Source organism: Nilaparvata lugens, chromosome 7, assembly GCF_014356525.2.
Source record: "Nilaparvata lugens isolate BPH chromosome 7, ASM1435652v1, whole genome shotgun sequence".
NCBI classification, from domain to species: Eukaryota; Metazoa; Arthropoda; class Insecta; order Hemiptera; family Delphacidae; genus Nilaparvata; species Nilaparvata lugens.
Window position 1 is genome coordinate 22,651,603 of NC_052510.1, and position 22,777 is coordinate 22,674,379.

At 33.2% G+C, this 22,777-nt stretch overlaps 1 protein-coding gene across 1 annotated transcript in view; it reads right to left on the bottom strand.

Annotated features, from left to right (window-relative positions):
• Positions 1 to 3,728, bottom strand: part of LOC111057041 (dystrophin, isoforms A/C/F/G/H) — a 608,133-nt gene extending 604,405 nt beyond the window's left edge. The window contains exon 1 of the mRNA XM_039431878.1: positions 3,364 to 3,728. Within this exon, the coding sequence (XP_039287812.1) occupies positions 3,364 to 3,382 (19 nt within the window). The 5' untranslated portion in view covers positions 3,383 to 3,728. The remainder of the gene's footprint in view (positions 1 to 3,363) is intronic.
• Positions 3,729 to 22,777: the final 19,049 nt, after the last annotated feature.

Genomic DNA, 22,777 nt, shown 5'->3' on the forward strand with positions numbered 1-22,777 from the left:
CTAAGTTCCAGAAGAGTAGTTCTTAAAGGGAATAAAGGATAAAGAAAGAGCTCTACTTGGGCGTTAAATGGTGTGATTACCCACACTTGAGTCTTTTCTATTCTAGTAGTTGTTATTCCTTTGCTTTGTCACGTGACTCACCCTTGAAACTTTGTTTCGTTCCTGAAAATATCTCCCTCAGTGACAAAGTCACAAGATTTTCCTTCTTTGTGAGTTTCATCAAACTCTAATGAAAGTTGATTTTCGGTTCAATAAGCATTCATTCATATACAGGCAAAACAGTCTCTTCAGGATTGTCAAATACAGTACATTTTCATTACTTTGCCTCAAGTCCTACATACAGAAAACTTGACTCATTTTGTTTTCAAAATGTAGCTTTGACGTTCATTATTGAAAGTTACAGTTACAGTTTTACCATAGAAAAGACAATCTATTCAATTTTTAGCTATGCTCCAATTTTACTTTAGGCCTCTTTTAATAAGACGTCTATTAGATAACATTTTACAAGTAAGTTACTGTGGTACACAGATATGACGAACTCAGTAACTTAATATTATTCAGTACTTATGAGTTCTGAATTTACAATAAATTATAACATATTCCTAATATGAGCAGCCATCAATACAACGGTTGAAATGGGATTGGCCTATCATTCAAAAATTGGCACTATACTCATTATATCATAAGCAATTATTACTTTGCTTCAATATATTATAAACATCACAAAATGTTTGTACATTCCTTGAAACCAATCAACAAATAATTAGCCTAGTAGTATAAAAGCTACGTTTATACCTGAGTTGTCACCAGAATGTTGTTTACACATATTTTTCTTCTTTAAAAATGTGATAATTTTTTCAACAAGTAAAATGTTGCTATGCTTTTTAAGAAATTGACAACAAATTGCCGAATTTTTTTGAAATCTCAGTTGACAACTCTAGTGTAAACGTGGCTTAAAAATCTTCATTTTTGTGTCTTAGTTTTTGTATATTTTAGTTTTTAGTCTTATTTGATAGCATCGTATTCTGTTATCCATTCTTTCGCCGTTATCATGACTTTTGCCTCGCAGCTAATAAAGATAAAACAAACATTCAACATTATCTCTGACAAGTATTACAGTTTTACAGTAGTGCAATTTGCTTCTGAAACGATAATGTTTCACACGATAACTTGTTTGCATGCCTATTCCCTCAGTTTGTTTTGTTGTACAAAATGTATTATGAAACCCATTACATATAATGTTATTATTTATCTTATTTGTTAGAATTTCATTCGATATTTTAATTCGTCCCATTTCATTTCTCTCATGGAATGAACGCACTATAGGAAACAGAAACGACTCAAACATAACTTATTTCCTAACCTATTTTTGGACAATTTCTATCCAAATTTAGGAAAGGAACAGTTTGGGCTTTAAGCCTGTTGTTACTTTCCCAATCTTTCATAGTTGAGAATAATATTGTATCTATCAATGAATAAATAAATAACCAATCATAACAAAGAAAGGCAGTAATAAATAGTCTGAATGTGATATTCAAACATCTTAGTGTTGTTCGTCTTTCGTCTATTAGCCAAATTTTTATTTTTGAATATTTTTGATTATTTCTAACTGTATACCTCTCAAATAGCTAAATAGCTAGAGAGGTTATTATATATGTACTTGGTGAAATGTAATATTGTGAAAATTGAAATATTTTACAACAGTAATTGACAAGTCATTAGGTATCTGAGCTGTAGTTTTATTAATGCATTAGGTAATCTACCCAATGTGACGGTCATAATATTTTTTATAGCAGACTAGCAGGTAACCCGTGCTTTGCACCGGGGACAATATTGTGTTGTAAAATGCAACCTCCTCCAGGAAACATGTAATTATTTATTATTTTTTCAAAATTTCGATGATAATTTTCATCAGAGTTCAAAATTCTTGGCAAAAAAATTTGATTGGTCTCGAACCCACATCCTGAGTCGCGCTTGCTACCAATTATAATATAGTCATTTGAACAAAGCTTTGTTTGGTTGGGCTTCTATTGCTGCGAAAACTTTGAATAACAAATTGAATGAATTTGTTTTGATCATTGAATTAAGTCAATATTATGCTGGATAAATACATCAATCATCATATTAAACAAAAATCCCGATTAGATTGTAATAAAAAAACAATAACATTTGATAATGCTTTTTAGATTGTGATCAAAACTTTGGTGGCCGCGTAGTGGGGGGATCCGAGAAGTCCATTTTTCCATTAAATGGCGCACAATTCGGTCTAAATCTCATTGATGGCTCAAGTAATGTTGACTTTTAGGTATCGATGGTCCATGGCTTATTGGCACCTGTGACTTCCAAGTATGGTAATCTCACATCCATATTGTCAATTGTTTTGTGCTCTGTCTGGCACATTGGACCAGCTTGCTAAAATCGCATATTGTCCACATCGATATCATCCAGTTTAGGCCAGAAGAAGTAGATAACATTAGCTATATACGAAAGTTGAAGTTAGATATCTTGTAGCAGAGAGAAGTTAGTACTTCCCTTATCTCTGCTTGTAGGTACTTGATGACTGCCACTGATCCTCCTGCACATTCGCATATACAGAAACACAATATTCTTGGCAGACCCTTTGATCTATGGTTGTACAGGTGTTGTTCAAAGCATTTAACCAGTTTCCTCAAATTTGTTCACGACATAGCGATTAGTCCTCTCGGTTGGGCGATTATTGCGTCCGTAAAATGTGCAAAGCTCTTGAAACATTGCTTAGAGGACACATTTTTGGGTTTTTGTGATTTGTTATCAACACTAAGTAAATCAAACCTAGTCAAGGTTTAAAGGGAACTCTTGTATACTATGAAATAATACAGTATCAAATAAATAATTTTTAAGACCTTTAAATCATCATTATTTCTGTTAAGGAGTTGTGGTAACCTCTTATAGAATTTCCTTCCACTATAATCTGGTTTTTGCTCAAATAATCTACAATTTATTGTGAGTCACTACGGTATATGATAATCAGCTCTGTTTCGTGTATTATACTCATGTATTTGAATTTTGGTCCACACAACTCTTGCACATACATTTAACTTCATGATAGGTTATAATCACAGAATACAACAATGCTGTATTTGTATACAGAATAATGCTATATTTGTATTCTGTGGCTATAATATACAAAGATGGTACAGTCAAAAAGCCAAGTTTTTTAAATAAAGACCTACAAGAATCTAACCTATTCACTCTCTAGCCAACATCTTTGGAAATTGTCCTGTGCGGTATTGTATTCAAATCACGTTCTTCTACTCAATTTCAAGTATTCATGTGGGCGAAACCAGATCGACTTAATTTTAAAGCTCATCTTCTATTACTCACCAATTACAGGTAAATCCATTTTTGAATCGCCTTTCAAATCTTGGCAGAGTAATCAGTACCCGTAGCAGTAATTTCGGAGCAGAGATGCATTGACCAACAATAGAAGCTACAGGTGACAGACAAACAGCCTTGACACAGCGGTTGCAGTTTGAAACTTCTACCGCAAACACTTTGCAAACACAACCACCATTTCCAATGGATTTTCACAACACAGAACAAAGTAGAAACCAACAATGATCACATTGAATTCACAAACAACACAAACCGAGATACAAAGTTTCGAAACCGAACGAACGCGACACGCGATTTGACACGACGCGAAAAACGTAAGTACGTTGAGAAGAATCGAGACTAAACTGAAAACTGAAATGAACAACCGAAAACTGAATAACTTGCTTGGCCGGCTGCAGTGCCACCAACCCAACCAACGTTGCAAACTATAATTTCCCCGCTCAACACAGAATCATTTAAATGTTGGCAGTTCTAGTTACCGGTAAAATTTAAATATAGCGCGCTTCAAATGTTTGTAAAACATGGCACAGATTCACATATATGAAATATTCCATTTGATTTTTAGACATTATTGGTATTTTATTTAAGTTTGTCTATGGAAGTAACTATATTGAGGTTCACGTTATAATGTCAGCATTTAAATCAACATTTAATTAGCATTTGTGTTTGTGTTACTATAATCCTTGCCAATCATTCAACAAAAATAAGATAGCGCCATCCTTGTCTTTCTTTCCAATGTTCCCAGGTCGTTTTTTACATTATAGAAATCTAATGTAATATTTTGTTTTGAAACAAAATATTCAAACTCATTTATGAAAATTTATTATTAAATCATTGAAAAATATATTTACTTTAAAATACAATATTGATCATTATTAACAAGAATGAGCAGTTCATATTACATCAGATGTACCGGAATCAGCTATAGTAGCTATCTATAGCCTTCTATAGAAGGCAAGGCAGAGAATCGGCAACGCTGTTTTCCTATCTTTCTCCACTGCCATTATAACATAGACCTCTTTGTAGTAGCACTTGTATTTCAAAATGAAATTAAAAATTGATAATGTACAGGTATTTAGGATGAGTAGTCTGATAAGCGTTCAAATGAGCAGAATAGAAGAAAAATAATTAGTGTGTATTTTGAATAAAATATTAAAAAATTTCATATGAGAATACCGTACTTGAATATTGACAATACTCTATGATAAACACTTGTAACGGTGATACGAAATATCACATAAATAGTTGAAGATCAAGTGAAAAATGCAAAAGCCTAAGCATTATTCTTATACAGTGAACAGTATCATAATATTCGGAAAATGAACTTTTAGTATGTTACAATTTTCACAAAGTAGCAAAGGATGGAACTAATAGTATGTCAATAAACCAAGTTTAGTTTTGGTGCATTTGCACAAGCTCACCTAACCAGAGCTGTTTTGAATTTGTAGTTAGTTGCAAACTTCAAGTTTGCTATAACAATTCTGAAATATATAAAAGTCAAGCTTAGTCCAGGCTCATGTGCTGTCTGGGATGTCTGTTCTAATAAATTACAATCAAATATGTAATTTATAACAAAACATTGCTAAGCATTGGTAAGGTGGAATGTAATAATTAGAACAACGAAAGCCCCCCACCCCCACCCCCCTTGAAGGCAGCAACTCTCCACGTAATATTGTTGCTATTGTATGTTGCCAAAAGCGTAGAGAATCATGGGCAAGGATACAATGGACCATTTCAAAACATTCTAGCCTATATTGCCGCTAAATGAGAAACCAGGGTAGAACTGAATTTATCAACTCTATAGCCATTCAGGTTAGTTAGCTATTTCAAATTGAGCTGTCAACTGTCAACACAGAAGACTCTTTCTGGTGAATGATAGCAGTGATAGGTGCAGGTTATGAAATTATTTTAGTTACAGCATATTGGTCACAAAAAGAACATATTGTTGCAAGAGTGACAAAGCAGATATGGAGTGAAATGGCGAGCAATCGAGGGGAGAGTTCAAGAGAACAATTTCGCAGAGAGGGTGGCGTCAAACAATGGATCTATATTCTAACAACGCCTTCCGTACACTGCGGGACCACAGTACAGTACCTCGCTACTTTCCGATTCAGAGAGGTGCGCACTTGGAATAAAATGGTAAGAATCAATTACTGAGGCAGCTAATGGTCTTGCACTTGAGATGATACTGATCCGTACCATACTTATTCATAGTTCAGCAGTTTTAAAAAGGAAAAAAAAACATTTGGATAGTCTGAAGTGAAAAGACAGGTTACGAAACTCTCAACATAATCTTTGCAGTTAGTCACAAGGTGGCTGCTACATAGAGTCGTGATGGTCTGGATCAGACCGAGTAGGCCTGAATAATTTATTTTCCTTCAAAATAAATTATATTATAAGGTTAGAATATTAGAAGATAGTTTATTGAGCAGGACTGATGCTAGAAATGTAGTCATAGAACAGACTCAGAAAAGACTTGCACGGTAAATTTCTTCAAATTCACAGCTTAATGAAACTATACTTTTGTTGAGTGCCAATTATCAAATAAGGAGTTATTGAAATCAAAAGAAATCCAACTTCAATTTCAATAATTTGTTTTAAGTGTATTAGGCCTATACGTATTACGACATTAATATTATCAGCTCTTATCGATAAATAAGGTTACTATATCGTCGATCAAAATTCATCATTATCCAATTGGACAAATATACGTTAATTAGAAGTTGAAATCGGATGGAGTGAAAAAACCTCTTGTAAGATTTGCGTTCAAAATAGATCCTAAATCTACAAAAAAATTGTTAGTAAAAGTAACAGAAGGGAAATAATAATGGGTCTCAAACTCTTAATGCACCCGTTATTGTACATTTATACCACAAGTCTCAATTTGCAATCTGAGCATATATTTCATTGCCTTACAATGTATAATTCTGTAAATTAGGTGGGTGAAGTCCACACCAAAACCCGCCAATTTCACTGATGGTTGTGACATTAACACTCAATTGCTCCAATGTCACCATTGACCTAAATTGAAACTTGTTAGTTGTGAGTCTGGGTATGGCAAAATAATTAGCAATCCATGGCAATGGTTTGTGGCAATGTTACCACAGAACCATGACCACAATTAAGCCCACCGCAATAACCTCAACATCCCTCACATCAGACTGGAGCAGTGATCGACAGCCGCAAATCCAAGCAATGGATTTCTGTTGGACCTCATCCAAATGCAAATGCAACGTTTACACATTGCTTGCAGCTTGGAACATTTCCCTTTATTCATAAAGGATACGAACCAAGTAATCAAACTAATTTTTGAATGTATTTGGCATTATTCAATCTCGTCATAAACTATTAAAAATAGGGTTATTAATACATTTAAATTATTTAGAAAAAAATTAAAAGTCACCATTGATTTTAATTGGATTTGAATATCATCATGGCAAAAATGCTAAGTAATTTTCTATATTGAGATTTTAGAATGTTGTAGAATAAGCTCATCTAGAAGACGTTCTATTGTTAGAGCTTGTGACGTGCTACACAGATAGGATGAACCGGTGATGGGTTTTCCTCCTACTATGGAACAGAGAAAAATAGAAAAGCTTGTCAGTTATTCGTCATAGTTTATGGTGTTGACGTCAGTGAAATCTAAGATGATTTTTAGAACTGATCATCATCAAACTTTGTCTTACTGGTAAATATAATTTTTTTGATAGGTATTTTGAGAGAAATGATAAATATTTTCACGTTTATGGTTGATAATGAGTGTTTTGGTCACTTTAAAGTATAATATCGTAATCAATTATTTTAATGTATGTGTATTTGGTGAAAAAAGGTGGATAAACAAAAAAACAGATTTATGAAAGTTATAGATAAAATGTAATGATTTATTATGTTGGAAGAATGTAAGTTACAGATTAGCTTCTGTTTTTTTTTAAGTTTGTAGTTATTTATGATTAGCTTATAAATTTAACTTCTGTTGTAGAAAGTAGCTGTGAGTTGCCATTTGAAATTGCCGTGAGTGTCATGGCGGCACTCGGCTGTTGATTACACATTAAAAGGACTTGTTTTCTGTAGGGGGCGGTGTAGTGGTGAAATGGGCAAATGGTCTCTGCCCCCTGGATTGTCCGGGTGTTAGGAGAAGATAGGACTGTTGGAGAAGGCAGCTAAACGGAATAGGCTGTTGATGCTGTGAAGTGGGGGATAAATTTTTATTTTTCAATAAAAATGGGTACACATGTTATAAACTGAGTGGAGGGGAATGGTATTAAGGACCGAAGCTACTATTACAGGCATTTAAGGCATAGTAAGTTAAGGCATTATAGGCCTTTTTAAGTCAAAAGTGTATTCAATAAAAGTAGTTAGGATGGCCATCCAAATATTAAAAATGAAGTATACTCGATATTTTCAATAGTCATATCAATCGTATAATAGTAATTATTCTAGTTGAGTCAAAAGTATGCTTATGGAGTGGTTTAAACTGGTTGATGGATAGTTTTGTTTATTTTTTATGATGATATTTTATTGTGGAATATATTAATCAAATTTTTCCAGCAGTTTCAACGGCTTTCACATATGCTAATATATTTCAAGCTACGGTGAATATTATCTTAATATAAGAGCATCCTTTATCAAATGTTGGAGGTTATCCACCTCACAACTAATAGGAACTGTTACAAAAATAAACAAATTTGTTGCAGAAAAGCTTTTGAAATCTTTATTATTTGTACATATTCTGTTAAGGTATTTATGACTTTTCATTAATTGAATTGTAGGCTAGCCTATATAATTCATCATGATTTATAATCCAACATCATTATACATGATATGTTATGGATTATTAAGTGATTCTCCAAAGATGATCACTAGTATGAATTCACATAGTTCACATTTCAACTTGATAATTCAAAATCCAGTCAAGTTCAGCATCGTAATTAATAAAAAAATTATATGAAAGATGCTACCTCTCCTACTGATAATGATATTCCATCGCATCATCGCTTACAGCTCACACTAATGAAAGCTCATAACTATTGATTAGGAAGAAAATTTTATTGCAATCTTGAATTTTAACAGAGCAATTAATAATAAAGAATTTTAAATACATAAACTTCTGCAACCAGAAGATTAAAAAAATAGACAAATTTGACTCCAAAATAATACTATATATAGTAATTAATATTTATAAGAATATAAACAATAATTTGTTATAAAAATAGTAATGCATCTTTATCAACTCTTTGTATCTTTTACACAGTATTGAAATTTTGGAATTGAAATTTATTTTTCAAAAATCATTATAAGCAAATAAAAACAATAAGGTAACATACTTATTGCATTAGCATGCATATATTTCAAGTTGAAGTTTTTATATATAGGTATTGATGGGTTTCTAAGAAGAAAGTAACATTGTTGCAAGGAAAATGACTATGTCTATAATAAATAATCACAGGTAATATCTAATGATATTAAATAGTATTCAAGATTCTCGTTCCTGTCAACTGTTCAAAAGGTTTTTGTTCTTAAAAAATAATACCGTAAGTGACAAGATACGAGTGGGAAAAATAAGCGCATGACAAGCAATAGAACTGAAACAAAAAAACAATAAATGAATTGAGATAATAATAAACATTAAACGAAAATCCAAGTTAAATGCTGTGAATAATAATAATCAAATCATTAGCATTTGAAGAAATGCAATATCTCAGCGATTTGCATCTGTAAATCGAGATTGAAAGAAAAGAGTTATTAATTTTTATGACAAGTAATTTTCCCGATAAGAAAAATTTTGTTAATATAACTATTCCTTCATAAAATAGAATATTATAGTACCCTTTGAAATTAAAAAAATAATACAAATGATTAAGAATACAAATTATTTTATTAATTTAAAAGGGTACTATGATTCTATTTTATAAATAAAAGAATGTAACCCTGAATTCATACATTTCAATAACTATTTCTATACTCAACATCTTCATAATATAAGTTCCAGCCTACTGTTAATATTGTTATGTTGAGAAGCTCACTGAGATAGAACTGTTGCAACTATAAACTATTCCAAAACATAATGAATAAGTATCGTTTAGAGCTCCTCCATTTGCAAGCTGAAATATGTACTGTGTATGAAAATAATAGTACACATTCATCACGAGTTTTCATTTCTGGCAAAATACCATCAATTTGCAGCTACTTTGCCAAAAAAGTAATTTCTATTATATGACTCTAGTTTTATTACTCAATTTGCTATGAATAAAGGCTCTCCTTCAATTCCTCCTTAATATTTTGATTTCAGATGAAGTGGATCAATTTAAATATTCCAAGTTTCAATACTGCACATAGTACATTACTAGCTTTCATCAATTATTAGTCATTAGAAACATTAAAAAGGATTGTCTATTTATTTTTAGTATATAATTGATAATTAATAATTGTACCAGTATTTATTTCTATTGAACTACTAATATTTTATTCAGTATTATTGTTGGTGCAGTAAAATAATCCCATTATAACTATTATAATATGGCTATTTCATTTAAGAAGTTGAGTAATAGGCCTATCATAATATCATTTTTAATAAGAAAGTGTTATGTATTATCTATAAAAATGAAAATCGATGTCTTGTCAACAGGAAATTCAAATATTCATTTATTATCACTCAACTTTGCAGTAATTCAAAGACAACTCAATTTTTCCATCCATTAGTTTTAACATGACCTATAATAATCGAAAATTGAGTGAAAACCACACTATTCTATACAGTAAAACTGTAAGCTGTAACTATGGACTATACACTGAATTACAGTATATCTATTGTGATTGATAATTTATTTTTACAGGGGTAGTTGATATACAGCGTGACCACGAGAAACATTTACATTTTTTAAAAACAGAAAAACAAGACTAATTTTTCAAGATACTCTTTATTCAACTTGAGTAAAATAGTTGTGAGTATATACCATTTACTTTCCGTAGAGATAATTAGGAAGATGACATCCTTCTTACCTGAGGCAATTCTATGCAGGAAGCTCTTCGACACTCATTTCAGTATACTCTCAGTGTTCTACGCCACCTCAGTAAGTATCACCGCTTTCAAGTAATCTAAAGTGATTTTTATTTGTGGCAACATTTGAAAGAGCAAGTTAATCGACATAAAACACGTACTTTAGATTACCTTGAAAGCGGCGATACGTACTGAGTGGTGTTGATCACTGAAGTAACACTGGAACGAGTGTGGACACTTGACAATGTCATAATTGGCTGAAATCAGTTGTCTCTTGAAAAATAATGGGTTCTGTCTTACTCTACTAGTAATTCTATAGGAAAAGTATTGAGATATTGATATTGGATAATGGTTATCTTGTCATCCATTCATTTGGAAAACGATTCGAAAATATAATATCAAAGTAAACAAATGGACATTACCCGAGCTCAAATTCTGGAATCACATTCATTAGATTCTTTCAATAATAATGAAATAAACATGTGTTTTGATAATTCTTTAGCTGGACAATGCTTTTCATGCTAATTGTTTGTGAAGTAATCCTTTGAAAGCTCTCGTACCTACGCCCCCCCTCCAAGGAATACTGCCTGTATTTACGGAACTGAAGTTTACGATCAATGAGAATGAATGATGAGTTCATCATCACAACCAGAAACATGTCAAGGCCTTCACGCTCAAAAAGAGCAAATTATTTATAGTTTCTTGTTGGGGCTTTTCCTGGTACATTGAAATATCGAGCACTATCGATTCTTACTCCAGTTCTGGCTTCTTGAGCTTGTAGAAGTCGGTCAAATATAGTTCACTTCAAAGATGCATCGAATTGTCAGCACTCTAGGAGACTCTTGAAAACACTTGAAATCATTGAATGAAGAATCAAAGCTTTGATACAAATTGCCAGGATTATATAGGCTTCTGTTGATGGATTAAGTATAATGTATTGTGAATGGTAATTAACTGTGTTATTGATATACAATTCATTTATTCATTCATTATAAGAATGTAAAACTAACCATACATTTTTTCCATTTCATTTTATTAAAAATAAGCACTTTTTATAGTTTACTCCCGTAAAACTTTGTGATTCATCATTTAAATCAACTTCACAGCTTCACACGATGATATATGCAACTTTCAAACTGAGCTGAAACTATCAGTAATCAGTTTCTATTATAGAAAATCCTTCTTATGACCTTTTTTTTGAAATGCATTATACAGTCTTAACCTGGAGTTTCATTATTCTTTGCAAGATTGCATAGATTCGATGATGGATGGATACTTACTTTTCTGATTGTTCTGATTAACTGACTGATTATCGATTAGCCATGATATAATTGAATTAAATATGAAGAAAATATAAAAAAATCAGTTAAAAATCTTGAATTAAATCAGTTAATTCAAAATTTTAATAATCTCTAGAACCTCTAACCTCTTTGCAATCTTTTGAGAGCCTTTATTCTCAATCTCTTCACCATAGAGAGCCAAAGCTATAAGCCAAAAGATTCAATGGAGATACAGACAACCCTTTTGAAAGATGTAGCGCCTCTCTCGCTCCCTCTCCCTGTTACTCTCTCTCAAACCTTTCAATAGCTTCGCTTATAAGTTATGCAATATTGAAACAGCTTTCATCGAGCGGAGGCTTATCAGCACTATAACTTAGCCGTCAATATCAATATTACTTTTTCGAGATTTTCTTTATAGGGCGGTTTCTTCATATTTTCTCTGGTGAAGTTTTGGGTGCCTACTTTTGTTCTGTAAGAAGGAAATAAGTTACAATTTTTGACCTTCATAGATACATAGATATATTACAGTATACTGAAAATACATTTAAAATACCCTTAGAATTGATTTGCAGTCTTTGTTTGTATCTTAGACAGGCTATATGCAATATTCTTAGATGTGGATATTGAAAAATTGCTAAAAAAATAATTAATGAGGTTTGAATATTCCATAATTATAATTCAATTAGATTAATTTGGATAGAAACTAGAATATTGTATAGTAAGTAATTCATTCCAGTTTGTTAATAAATAATATGATAAAAAATACAAGCAAGAAATGCATAATAAGATTTCAATTACACATAAACTCTTAAATTAAAAATAACTTGTTTTCTATCTGACAAAGCCAGCAAAACCTAGGTTTGTACAATCGTACCTAATCAACACCAATATATTACTCCATCTCCAAACATCCTACAATCATGCTTTTAATCCTTGATTTTAATTTGAGATAAGGACATTACCTGCCTCTGGCATTATTTCCAAGTTTTCGCAATTTTCTCATAGACTTTGCTACTTTGGTAGCTTCAACCCTTCATGTCTTACACCTATAAAATCCATTTCATATCCCACCTTACACTCTGCACTCTACAGTCATTAATTGCAACCTCACCCAGTACAATGCTATAACGACGAGAATAAAAAACAACTTGACCAATAAAACAAGTAGATCCGGCGTCACGGCGGCGATTTGATAGGCTTCGTGCGGCTTTTGAAACGGTTGTAATTCACAGTGAGAATACTTAGAAATGTCTGGCTGCGAGAGAAAGAGACAGGCCTCGAAATAATAATGATGACAAACAATCGTCTCTACAGAGAGAGAAACAACCTGCCAACCCGCACCGCCAATTCCTTGAAAAATATCCTCGCCACCTATTTATTTGCTCTATCCCTTTTTCCTGTTTCCTGTACCTCACTCTACCCACTTTATATCATTCAATTCCTCTCTTGCTCTCTTTCTCTCATTCTTCGTATCATTCTCGTTCTCTCTTGCTATCTTCTCTCTCCTAACTTTCATTTTCTTTATGCTAATAAGAAGGTTATTCTTTGATATCCTTGTCCAAAAATGTGTAGTTATCTTTTAAAACTGCGTCGATCATGTGGACACATCAAAGTATTACACGGTAATATCGTGATTCAAATCGCATTCCATTTTCAATATTGGGGCACCGAGCTTCGCTCGTTATTTTTATTTAATGATAAACAGAACACAATTCTCTAAAATGATCATGTTTATATTCCACAGCTGTTTCAGCCAAGGATGAATTTCTCCTTTTCATGTCCTTCAGCGAGTTTTCCCAAGGATGAGACCTAGTGCAATCGAACTTTTATATCATAAACCTACTATGTTCCAAATTTCGTGAAAATCGGTAGAGCCGTTTTCGAGATCCGTTGAACATAAATATATACCCATATAACCAGATGACCAGATAACCAGATAATCACATAACCATATAAATATATATATAGAGAAATTGCTCGCTTAATATAATAGGATACATTGTAATCTAAAAATGAATAGTCGCAAAGAGATCTAGTTTTTAATCCAATCAATTTTTAATCCTAATCCAATCATGTCCCATGATTTATTGTAATCCACATAAATGGATAAATCTTATCTTATCTATCTATCCCACTCAATAAATAACTCTTTTTCCTTGTTTCATCATTATGTTTGAAAAATTTATCTTATAAATGAATCTTTCTTTCAATCATCGTCCTTATCTCTTCTATTTATTTTTATTAGTTAAATTATGTCTATTAATTCATGATTTTCAAATGATTTCTAATATTTCTTGATTTTGCTAGGAGCATAGTTTATTCTCTTCAACTCAGAATTTTCAGAATTCTGTTAAATTTTAACAGAATGTTCTGTTAAATTTTGAATTTGCAACTTAATATTACAGTATATTGGAATGTAAGGGTAATGAGAGGGCCGGTTGCGCCCTAGCTTCGCCTTCGCAGACGTTATTTAAAAGCAGTCATTCAATGCAATTCTGTAAAATCCAATCAAATTCTTTCTTCAACTTTCTTTCAATCTCACTCTATATCATTCTCTTACACCGCACAAATCATTCAAATGTAACAATCTTTCTTTCTTTCTCTTAGTAGGTACCCTCCTCTTTATCGATTGGGAAGAAATTCGCCTGACCGCTGTGAGGATGGCGTGCAGTCAGATATTCAAATAGAGACCTAGAAATAGAGACAGCCACTGCCATATGATCCGAGTGGCCTTTTCTCTGTATAACCACAGACACCACACATCAATAATACAATGCATAGTTGCAGACGCATTACATAAGTACGACAATAGTCGTATTTGTGAATTTGTCACGTTAAGAATGTCGTATGTGAAGTGAGATTACATACTTCAAACTTGAATTGTAGAATGTAAGTTATTTTTCTCTACAGAAATTATAGAGTAATTAAGTTTGTAGTGTTAACTTTACTGTAACTTACAGCTGATGATGTGTGAGCACACACGAAAGCATGCTCCTGTAAAATATTAATTTTTAATTTTTATTTAATTAAAGTGGATTTTTTGACAACGTTCTAAGTCTATTCAATTATAGAGTAATTCATTGAAATTCATCGACAATCACTTATTTGTTTGATTTTCTCAAATTGATTTTGATTGACTTTCAATTTTAACTCTTCTTCTGATTTTTGAATCCGTTCTTGAAAGAAAACAAAGTTGAGTTACAAGAATATCAGTTACTTATGATTAAGATCTAAATCGTGGGCCTAACAACTCCACCATTATTATAAGGGTGAGATTGAGTCTCTAAATTGATACATAATGATATAATAGTATCAAGAATCAAGAGAAGCAAATACCAAGTGCTACTACCAAGTGCAAGATGCCATTGATTCCAAGTGCCACAAAATGTGATAGATACCGATTGTAGACAATTTAGGTGTCACAAATACAGAGCTCATCGTTTTATAAGGCCATGATTGAAAATTTGACTTGAAGGACACACAACAAACTGCAGTAATTTCAAATTATCTTCCTGTTTCAAATTAAACAAGAGATTTTATTTATATTTTTCAGGCTGAATAAATATGTAAGCTCAATCATATAATTCCAAAACTGTTTTCAATATTCATGTAGTGGGAGGTTTATAATATTATTCATCAAATTGGTATCTGTATCGTATGAGGTATCAAAGTTATTAAAATATCATGAGGGAATGATATGGGATATAATTAATCAAATAGTCAAATTTTGTTCCTCATACAAGGAGAAAAAACGCTTGTCTCTGCTCTTAAGCAAAAGAATGAACTGGATTGTATAATATTTGCTACTTTATTCTTAATATATATGGAGTAATAACTACTGAAAACCGGAGTAAGTTGAAACCATCTCATAATAAATCGTTCACGATTGGTAACGAAGATTTCAAGAATCAATAAATTAATTAGCAGCTTTGTTTCAAATCAAATCAAAGTGATTTCTCAAGCTCTCTCACACCTGCAATAAAATATTCAATCACTGTGAGAGCCCCTTATCAGACTGGGAAAATAACTCCATAAAGTTCTCTTGGTTTTGGACTATTCAACTAATGGAAGATAATGTTTATTGGGGGAAAGTTATTTTTATCGTAAATCACTGACTCCCTTTATAGAACCAATTCTAATTGCAGAATGTTGAGGTTATAAAATCTGATCGGATAAGTGAGGTCACTGGAAGGTCATAAGGTCACAAACATTAAACAGAGTGAGATGGAAGATGGATGCATCCAACTAAATAAGCAAGACCTCACGCAAAGTTACACTACTGTTTTCCCTCTCCACTCACCCCCTTTCCACCTCTTCCCATTCCCACTTCTTTCATATGTCCGAGGATAGGGTGGATTTATGACTGGTTAAGTAGTTTCACAGAATTTATTTGAGTTTAGAGTGACACATGCAGCACGTTACCTCTGACCATATATGTACTAGCTCTATTTACTTCTAAATTATCTATTAACCTTGAAAAAAATCAATTCTACTTGGCGCTTACACACGATGTATTGTAGCCTGGTTATAAGGTGTTGGAACTGTATTCGATGGATGAGTGGAATTGATGAACAAACTATTTTGTTGCTTTCTTGTGAATTATTTCCACATACTGTAAGCATATCATTCACTTGAGTTTGGGTAGTAAGAAGTGAAGATGACGCAATACAAAATTCATGCACTCGCCATTAATAATGTCCCGTCATTAGTCAATTAATGATGATAGCACCAAAAGGAAACACATTATTTTTTCTTTCATTGTCTCTAGCAGGTCCTTATCTGATCGAGCTGAACGCAGTCTGCTGAGAATATATTATATATATAATTAACAGTAAGAATACCCATATACAGAGTTGGTGAAAGTTATGGAAATAGTTCAATATTTATTTTACAAGAATAATATCACAGTGGGTTCGATTAGGGATCCCATTCGAATTAAACTACTTTTCTGTGGCTTCAAAATTTTCGTCCGCCATCTTGAATACCGCCATTTTCAATTCAACATCATTTTTTAACTGGAAGGTGGTCATGTGATACATGCTTTCGATAAATAATTCCAAGGGAAAATGAATTCCGAAAACTGCACATCAATATCTCAAATGTTTTTCACTGATAGTCACATTTAAATATACCAATGAATCATACAAAAATGTAATGAATGAGAAAAATAAAAATCTGACAGATCAAGCTTTAGTGTTCAAAGTGCTAATTAAAGATGTGAGTAGATGTTACCGTGAGTGCCTACTGGCAAACTTAAAATTTGATAGTTTAGATTTCTTGTAGGCTACTCATTTATAACATTTGTTTATGATTCATTGATACTGTATATTTAAATGTGAATATCTTTGAAACAATTCATTCCATCTTGAAATTCTGTATCGAAATCATGGTAAAACAATTAAGTCAAATTGAAAATGGCAGAATAAAGATGGCGGACCAGGATTTAAAATCAAATTAATATAAGTAGTTTCTTTTCATTCGAATACGATCCCCAATTGAACCGACAAATTATACTTAAAAAAGAAATATTAAGCTGAAGGATATAGAACAGCAACTTATTTGCAATGTACATTCTAATATGTCATCTTTACATTGGGAATAATATCTGATCAACACAAAAATTCCAAGTGCCGGTTGCACAAAATCCGGTTGAATTTTAAGTGTGATTAATTCAAAAAGAACCAATCAGAGAAACCGTCTTATCAAAAAGGCCTTCTCGGATTGGTTCTCGTGAAATTAATCACGGTTGAAATTGGACCGGATTTTGTGCATCGGGCCTAAATCTCTAAACAAATATCTACATAATATTATTTATTATTTGAAGTTCCTTTAAAAAGCGTTGAGCGTCAATAAATAAGCGGGATTATATTTATATTATTATCAATGAAATTTATAGAGTTAACACTATCAATGAGACTATATTCAATTGAATATTGGACGACTTGGAAGCCAAAATTTAAACACTTGTGAGTTTTCCAGAAATAGAAACACTTCGTGTGCGGCTTTTCACTGTATAGGCTACCATCAAAGAGAATATGAATAGCTGAATTGTTCTATATTTCTATGCAGCTCTGAAAACGACTTTAGTCCATGTCAAACAATATTCTCCTTGTCTGTTGTACTCGAATATGTTTTTGTGCTATACCAGTGAGCCAGCTTTCTTGTACAAAAGTCTTTGAATCAAACTAATTATATTACCTCGATAGTTTCAGCTATGAATTTTTTATGACTTTCAACCACAAGTGATGCCACCCTTTGAAATAGAATCAACAATGGTAATACACCATCGTCACCAGTGAAGTAGTTGTCAGAAGGGATGAATAGAAAGCTTTCCTGTCCACCTCGACTTCTGTAGGTACACTTGGTGAAGAGGGGAAGCTTTTTTCTACAAACATTCTGCTCTTCAAAAAGGGCGAGAGAACGTGTACAGATGCTGGATCAAAAGTTCCACCCTCTCCCAATAACAAGCCCAGTTTTGTAAGGGAGTGGGACTTTTTTCCCTGCGTTTTCAGCAGGCTAGCAAATGCATCGACAAGGTTTGCTCTCTGTTCGCTCCCGTTGGTTGGATCCGAACCCGGATAAGGGAGAAAATCGTTGAGGGAGGGTTGTGTCAACGATAGCGTAGGAGTTGGATGTCTCGATTTCGGACTCGGACAGCTACAAGATTGTTCACTCTAAAGCCTGCAATATCAAACAAATCCGCATATCATTGTGATACGGCAGCATATTATTATATGCTAGCGGGTCATGTGACATGACAGCTCATCTCAACAATACGGTATGATCATAATTTGCATATTTTAGTGGGAAAACTATTTCTAAACTTGAGGGATTTCAACTTTCATGGGGGAAATATAATACGTTATTAGGTCAAAAAGGATTATGATTTTCCGACGCTTCAAAAAAATTTGTTGAGCTTATTTTAGATTCATTTGCGGTGTAAAGTGTGTGAGTTGAACGTTCGATTCACCAGTTTTTGTGCTATTTGAAGTGAAAAAATTTGGCGTTGGTTCTCGTCAAAAATGGAACAGAATTGTTTGAAGTCTAGACACTCTTCTCTAGTCAGTCAAACTCATCAGAAGGTCCCGTAGGCCATGAGGGAATCCCCACAAACAAAAAATCATTACGAACATTGGAAAAATAAACGTTTCTGGAATTTTCGGAGCATGTCTTCTCGCAATTTGAACGATGCTAGCTTATAAAAACTTAAATAAGAGTTTGCTCGTACGCTACCCACTACAGACTAGAAAATAATAGGGGATGTGACTGGAACAATACGGTATACAGCAACTAGACATTCAAGACTGCTCGAGATACGTGCTTAGCCTTTTTACTCTCACGAGGAGAGAGAGGCCATTGTGTGGTTCCCACTTCTATGTGAGACTAGGTCGGGAAAATTCTTTCTCATCCTCAACAGAAGCCTCAAATTCTTGGTCGTCTTTACGCCTGATTGCCAGCAATCGATACAAATTCTTTATTACTATTTATTCTTTCATCGATTTAATAATACAAAATTATTATTTGAAATAATTTGGTGGAGGATCAACAGGCACAGCCCAAAATTGTTCCACCCCCTAATTTTGATTCATTAGAATAGTCCATAAAATTGGAACTATAGATACTAGACGTCTTTAGGCGTTGTTAGAATACCTTCTTCGCTCTGATAGTTTGCTTATAGCGTGCAGTATGGATTTCGATTTCATCAAATCCTCTTGTAGATCTAAGAGATGGAAGTACTAGTGGAATGATGAATAACAATGATTAATAGTAATTTGCACATCCATCAGTCATCAGCTATAACAACTCTCCCAATTTCATTCAGTCGAGTATGTTTAACAAAACGTTTCCAAAAGTTTTTAAAAGCTTTCGAGTTTGAGCTCTGGAGTAGGTAAAGTACTGGTAATTACACTTTCGAATTGCACTGACAGCCGGAGTGTGTAGACAGGAGAGTAGGTTTTGAAAACTGAAAATGTTGTTGTCCAATACAACATGTAATATCGCTGACAATTTCACAAACGAAACTGTTAAAGAACTATGTGTTAACAGGAAGCTTATGATAAATGTTCTTACAATAACATGTAAATTATTGGAATTCAGGATTAAGAATTTAGAATTTGTGTGATTAATGAGAAGGATGATTGACTAATATTATACCGTCAACTCTGTCGGATACAATAACTTGCATTCACTAAGAAGAATGCTTGGCTATAACGATTATTTCTCATAATATTGAACCCTAAAGTTTTTTTTAGGATTAACCTTGAGGTGGAAGAAAGTGAAAACGACGAATTCTGATATAAATTGCAAATCTAAAGAATTTGGCAATTATCATAGTCTATCCAAGATGCCAAGTTTCAGTGTTGCATTTTTACAGCTTTACATAGAATTGAATTAACGTGTTCAACATTATTGAATGATTTTACAAAGAGATAAAGTTAAATTCAAATGCCTAGTATAAAGCAAAAAAAATCACAGTTTCTTGTGACGAGTTTACTAGTTCTCTAGTCTAGAGAACGAATGACTATTTTCTTATTTCCTGAATCATTTATCTATATTTGAATATTGCTGCTAAATAAATAGGAAATTAGAAGTGCCCATACACCAGTATGTAATACTACAAGATCAATAGAGCATGGAAAGAGATATATCATAAAAATAAATGAGAGTTACTAAGAGGAAGAAAGGAAAATGAGCAAATAAGAGATAACGTGAGGAAGAGAAAGAGAATGTGAGAAAGCAAGTGTGAGGAAACGTTGATAAGGAAACTGAGAAGAGATGAAAGAATAATGGAAGAGAGTATTGAAGAGGGAGAGACAATTAGTAGATGAAAGTGAGAGAGTGGTGAGTGAGTGAGTGAGTGAGAAGCAGTGAGAGTAAAAATGAAAAACCATCCTTAGGCGTCTTATCGAAGGGGATGAAAATATTCCGTTGTAAAGATGGGGGAGCTGACTGATTGGTTTGTACATGTAGAGAAGGGCATGAGTCAGACACCCTCCAGCACATGATGTCCTGTAGGACAAGGGTAGAAAGGATGAGAGAAGAACAAGTGGGGGAAAGGATAGAAGAACAAGTACGGAGAAAGATGAAAGAAGGATGAGTAAGGAAAATATAATAGGAGATTCAGTAGATTACAAGGAGGTAAAAGGGTACAAGAACAAGTATGGAAAAAGAGAAAAAGATGAAGAATCACAAGTCAGAAGACGGATAAGAGAAGAGCAATAAAGAAAAGAACAAGAACAAGTAGGGGGGGAATAATCGGGTCAAAATTTGAAAATGGATCCAAGAGGAAAAAGGATAAAAGAGAGCAGGCAAGACAAAAATAAAAGAACCTCATGGATGAAAGAAGAATAAGGATAGAATAAGCACAAGTGGAATAGAGATGAACGAATCCGAATAAGATGAAATCAAGAATAGAATAGAATCAGAATAAAAGAAGATCAAGAATAAGGAAGACCAAGAATGAATGAAATACAAGGATACTACAAAGAAAAAACACGAATAAGATGGAATCAAGAATAAAATAGAATCAGAATAAAAGAAGATCAAGAATAAGGAAGACCAAGAATGAATGAAATACAAGGATACTACAAAGAAAAAACACGAATAAGATGGAATCAAGAATAAAATAGAATCAGAATAAAAGAAGATCAAGAATAAGGAAGACCAAGAATGAATGAAATACAAGGATACTACAAAGAAAAAACACGAGTAAGATGGAATCAAGAATAAAATAGAATCAGAATAAAAGAAGATCAAGAATAAGGAAGACCAAGAATGAAAGAAATTGAAGGGTACTACAAGAAAAAGTAGGCTACAACAAAAATAAAAGAACAAAATGGTGGAACCAAGAAAATCGATAAACAAGAACAAGGAGATGAATAAAAAGGGGAAGTGGGAAAGTAAAGACAGAGAGAAAAGTGCGAAGAGAAAAGGAAAGCCACAATCGTAGCAGAGCAGGGGGTGATAGAAGAGTGGCAGGATGGGTATCTATCATACACGCGTCACGTCATAACCGTGGAAACGTTGCTAACCGATTCACTTAGCTGTCAGTTCCAAAATTTGCATATTGCTTGGCTGTGCGCGAAAAAGACTCTCTTGTTGTCAGCCTCTCTTTCATCGGCTCATCGCGTTTCAACCCTTATCTTGTCCTAGTCATCGCTTTTGCAAATATATTTCATTATTTGCTCAACCAGTCGGCAGATATTGACGTCAATCGAATCTTCTAGAACTTACGCTACGTCAGGGAGCTGAGTTTGGGCAGGATAATGGCATCTGTCAGTATAACATCTTCTGTTGTCATTGAGATTTGAATATTTATTTTGTGCGAGCTTCATACGAACAAGTTATGGGTATGAATATTATTTACAAGTGAATCGTGTTGAGAGAAATTGAATCCCAGTTATGAATCACAACTTTGCTCTGTACATTTCAATAGTTTCGAAACTCAAAAACGTTCCATTTTGTGTATCTGGTATCGGTATTAGTCTTGTCAAATCAAATGAATGATATCTATCCCAGGAAATTTGTTTATTACTTACATATCTCATTTACATCTCTTCTATAATTAGTTGATCGACCGAAGTAAGGTCTAAGATTCAAGTCGACGGTTTTGCATTTCTCTTCATCTATATTTATGTATGTAGTCTACGTTCCGCATTTGAGGCGAAATGCGGCAGTGGATTTTCATGAAATTCGACAGGAATGTTCCATTTTGAATTGCGCGTCGATGTATGTAAGGTTTTTTGAAATTTTGCATTTAAGGATAATATAAACGGAAAAGCAGTTTCCTTCATTCTAATATCACCGTGAAAATCAGACTATAGAATAATTCATAATAAATCAACTGTGGAGTGTAGTATTAAATGCAATGGTGCATTCAATTAATAACACAAAGTAACATAGTATTTTCTCTCGACCTTTTTCTGCTTTCAACTCGGACTAACCAGTGTCTTGTAGTTGTAGGAAATCAGCTTTTGATGATAGTAGTTGTTTCAGACGATGAGCATTGTCGATACACCAACCCAAACAGAAAAATCAGCCGTTTTCACACCGATATCTCACTGACACGACAGGACAGGAGAAAATCTACTCTCCTGTAACTTACTGTAATTCACGCTTCAGTATT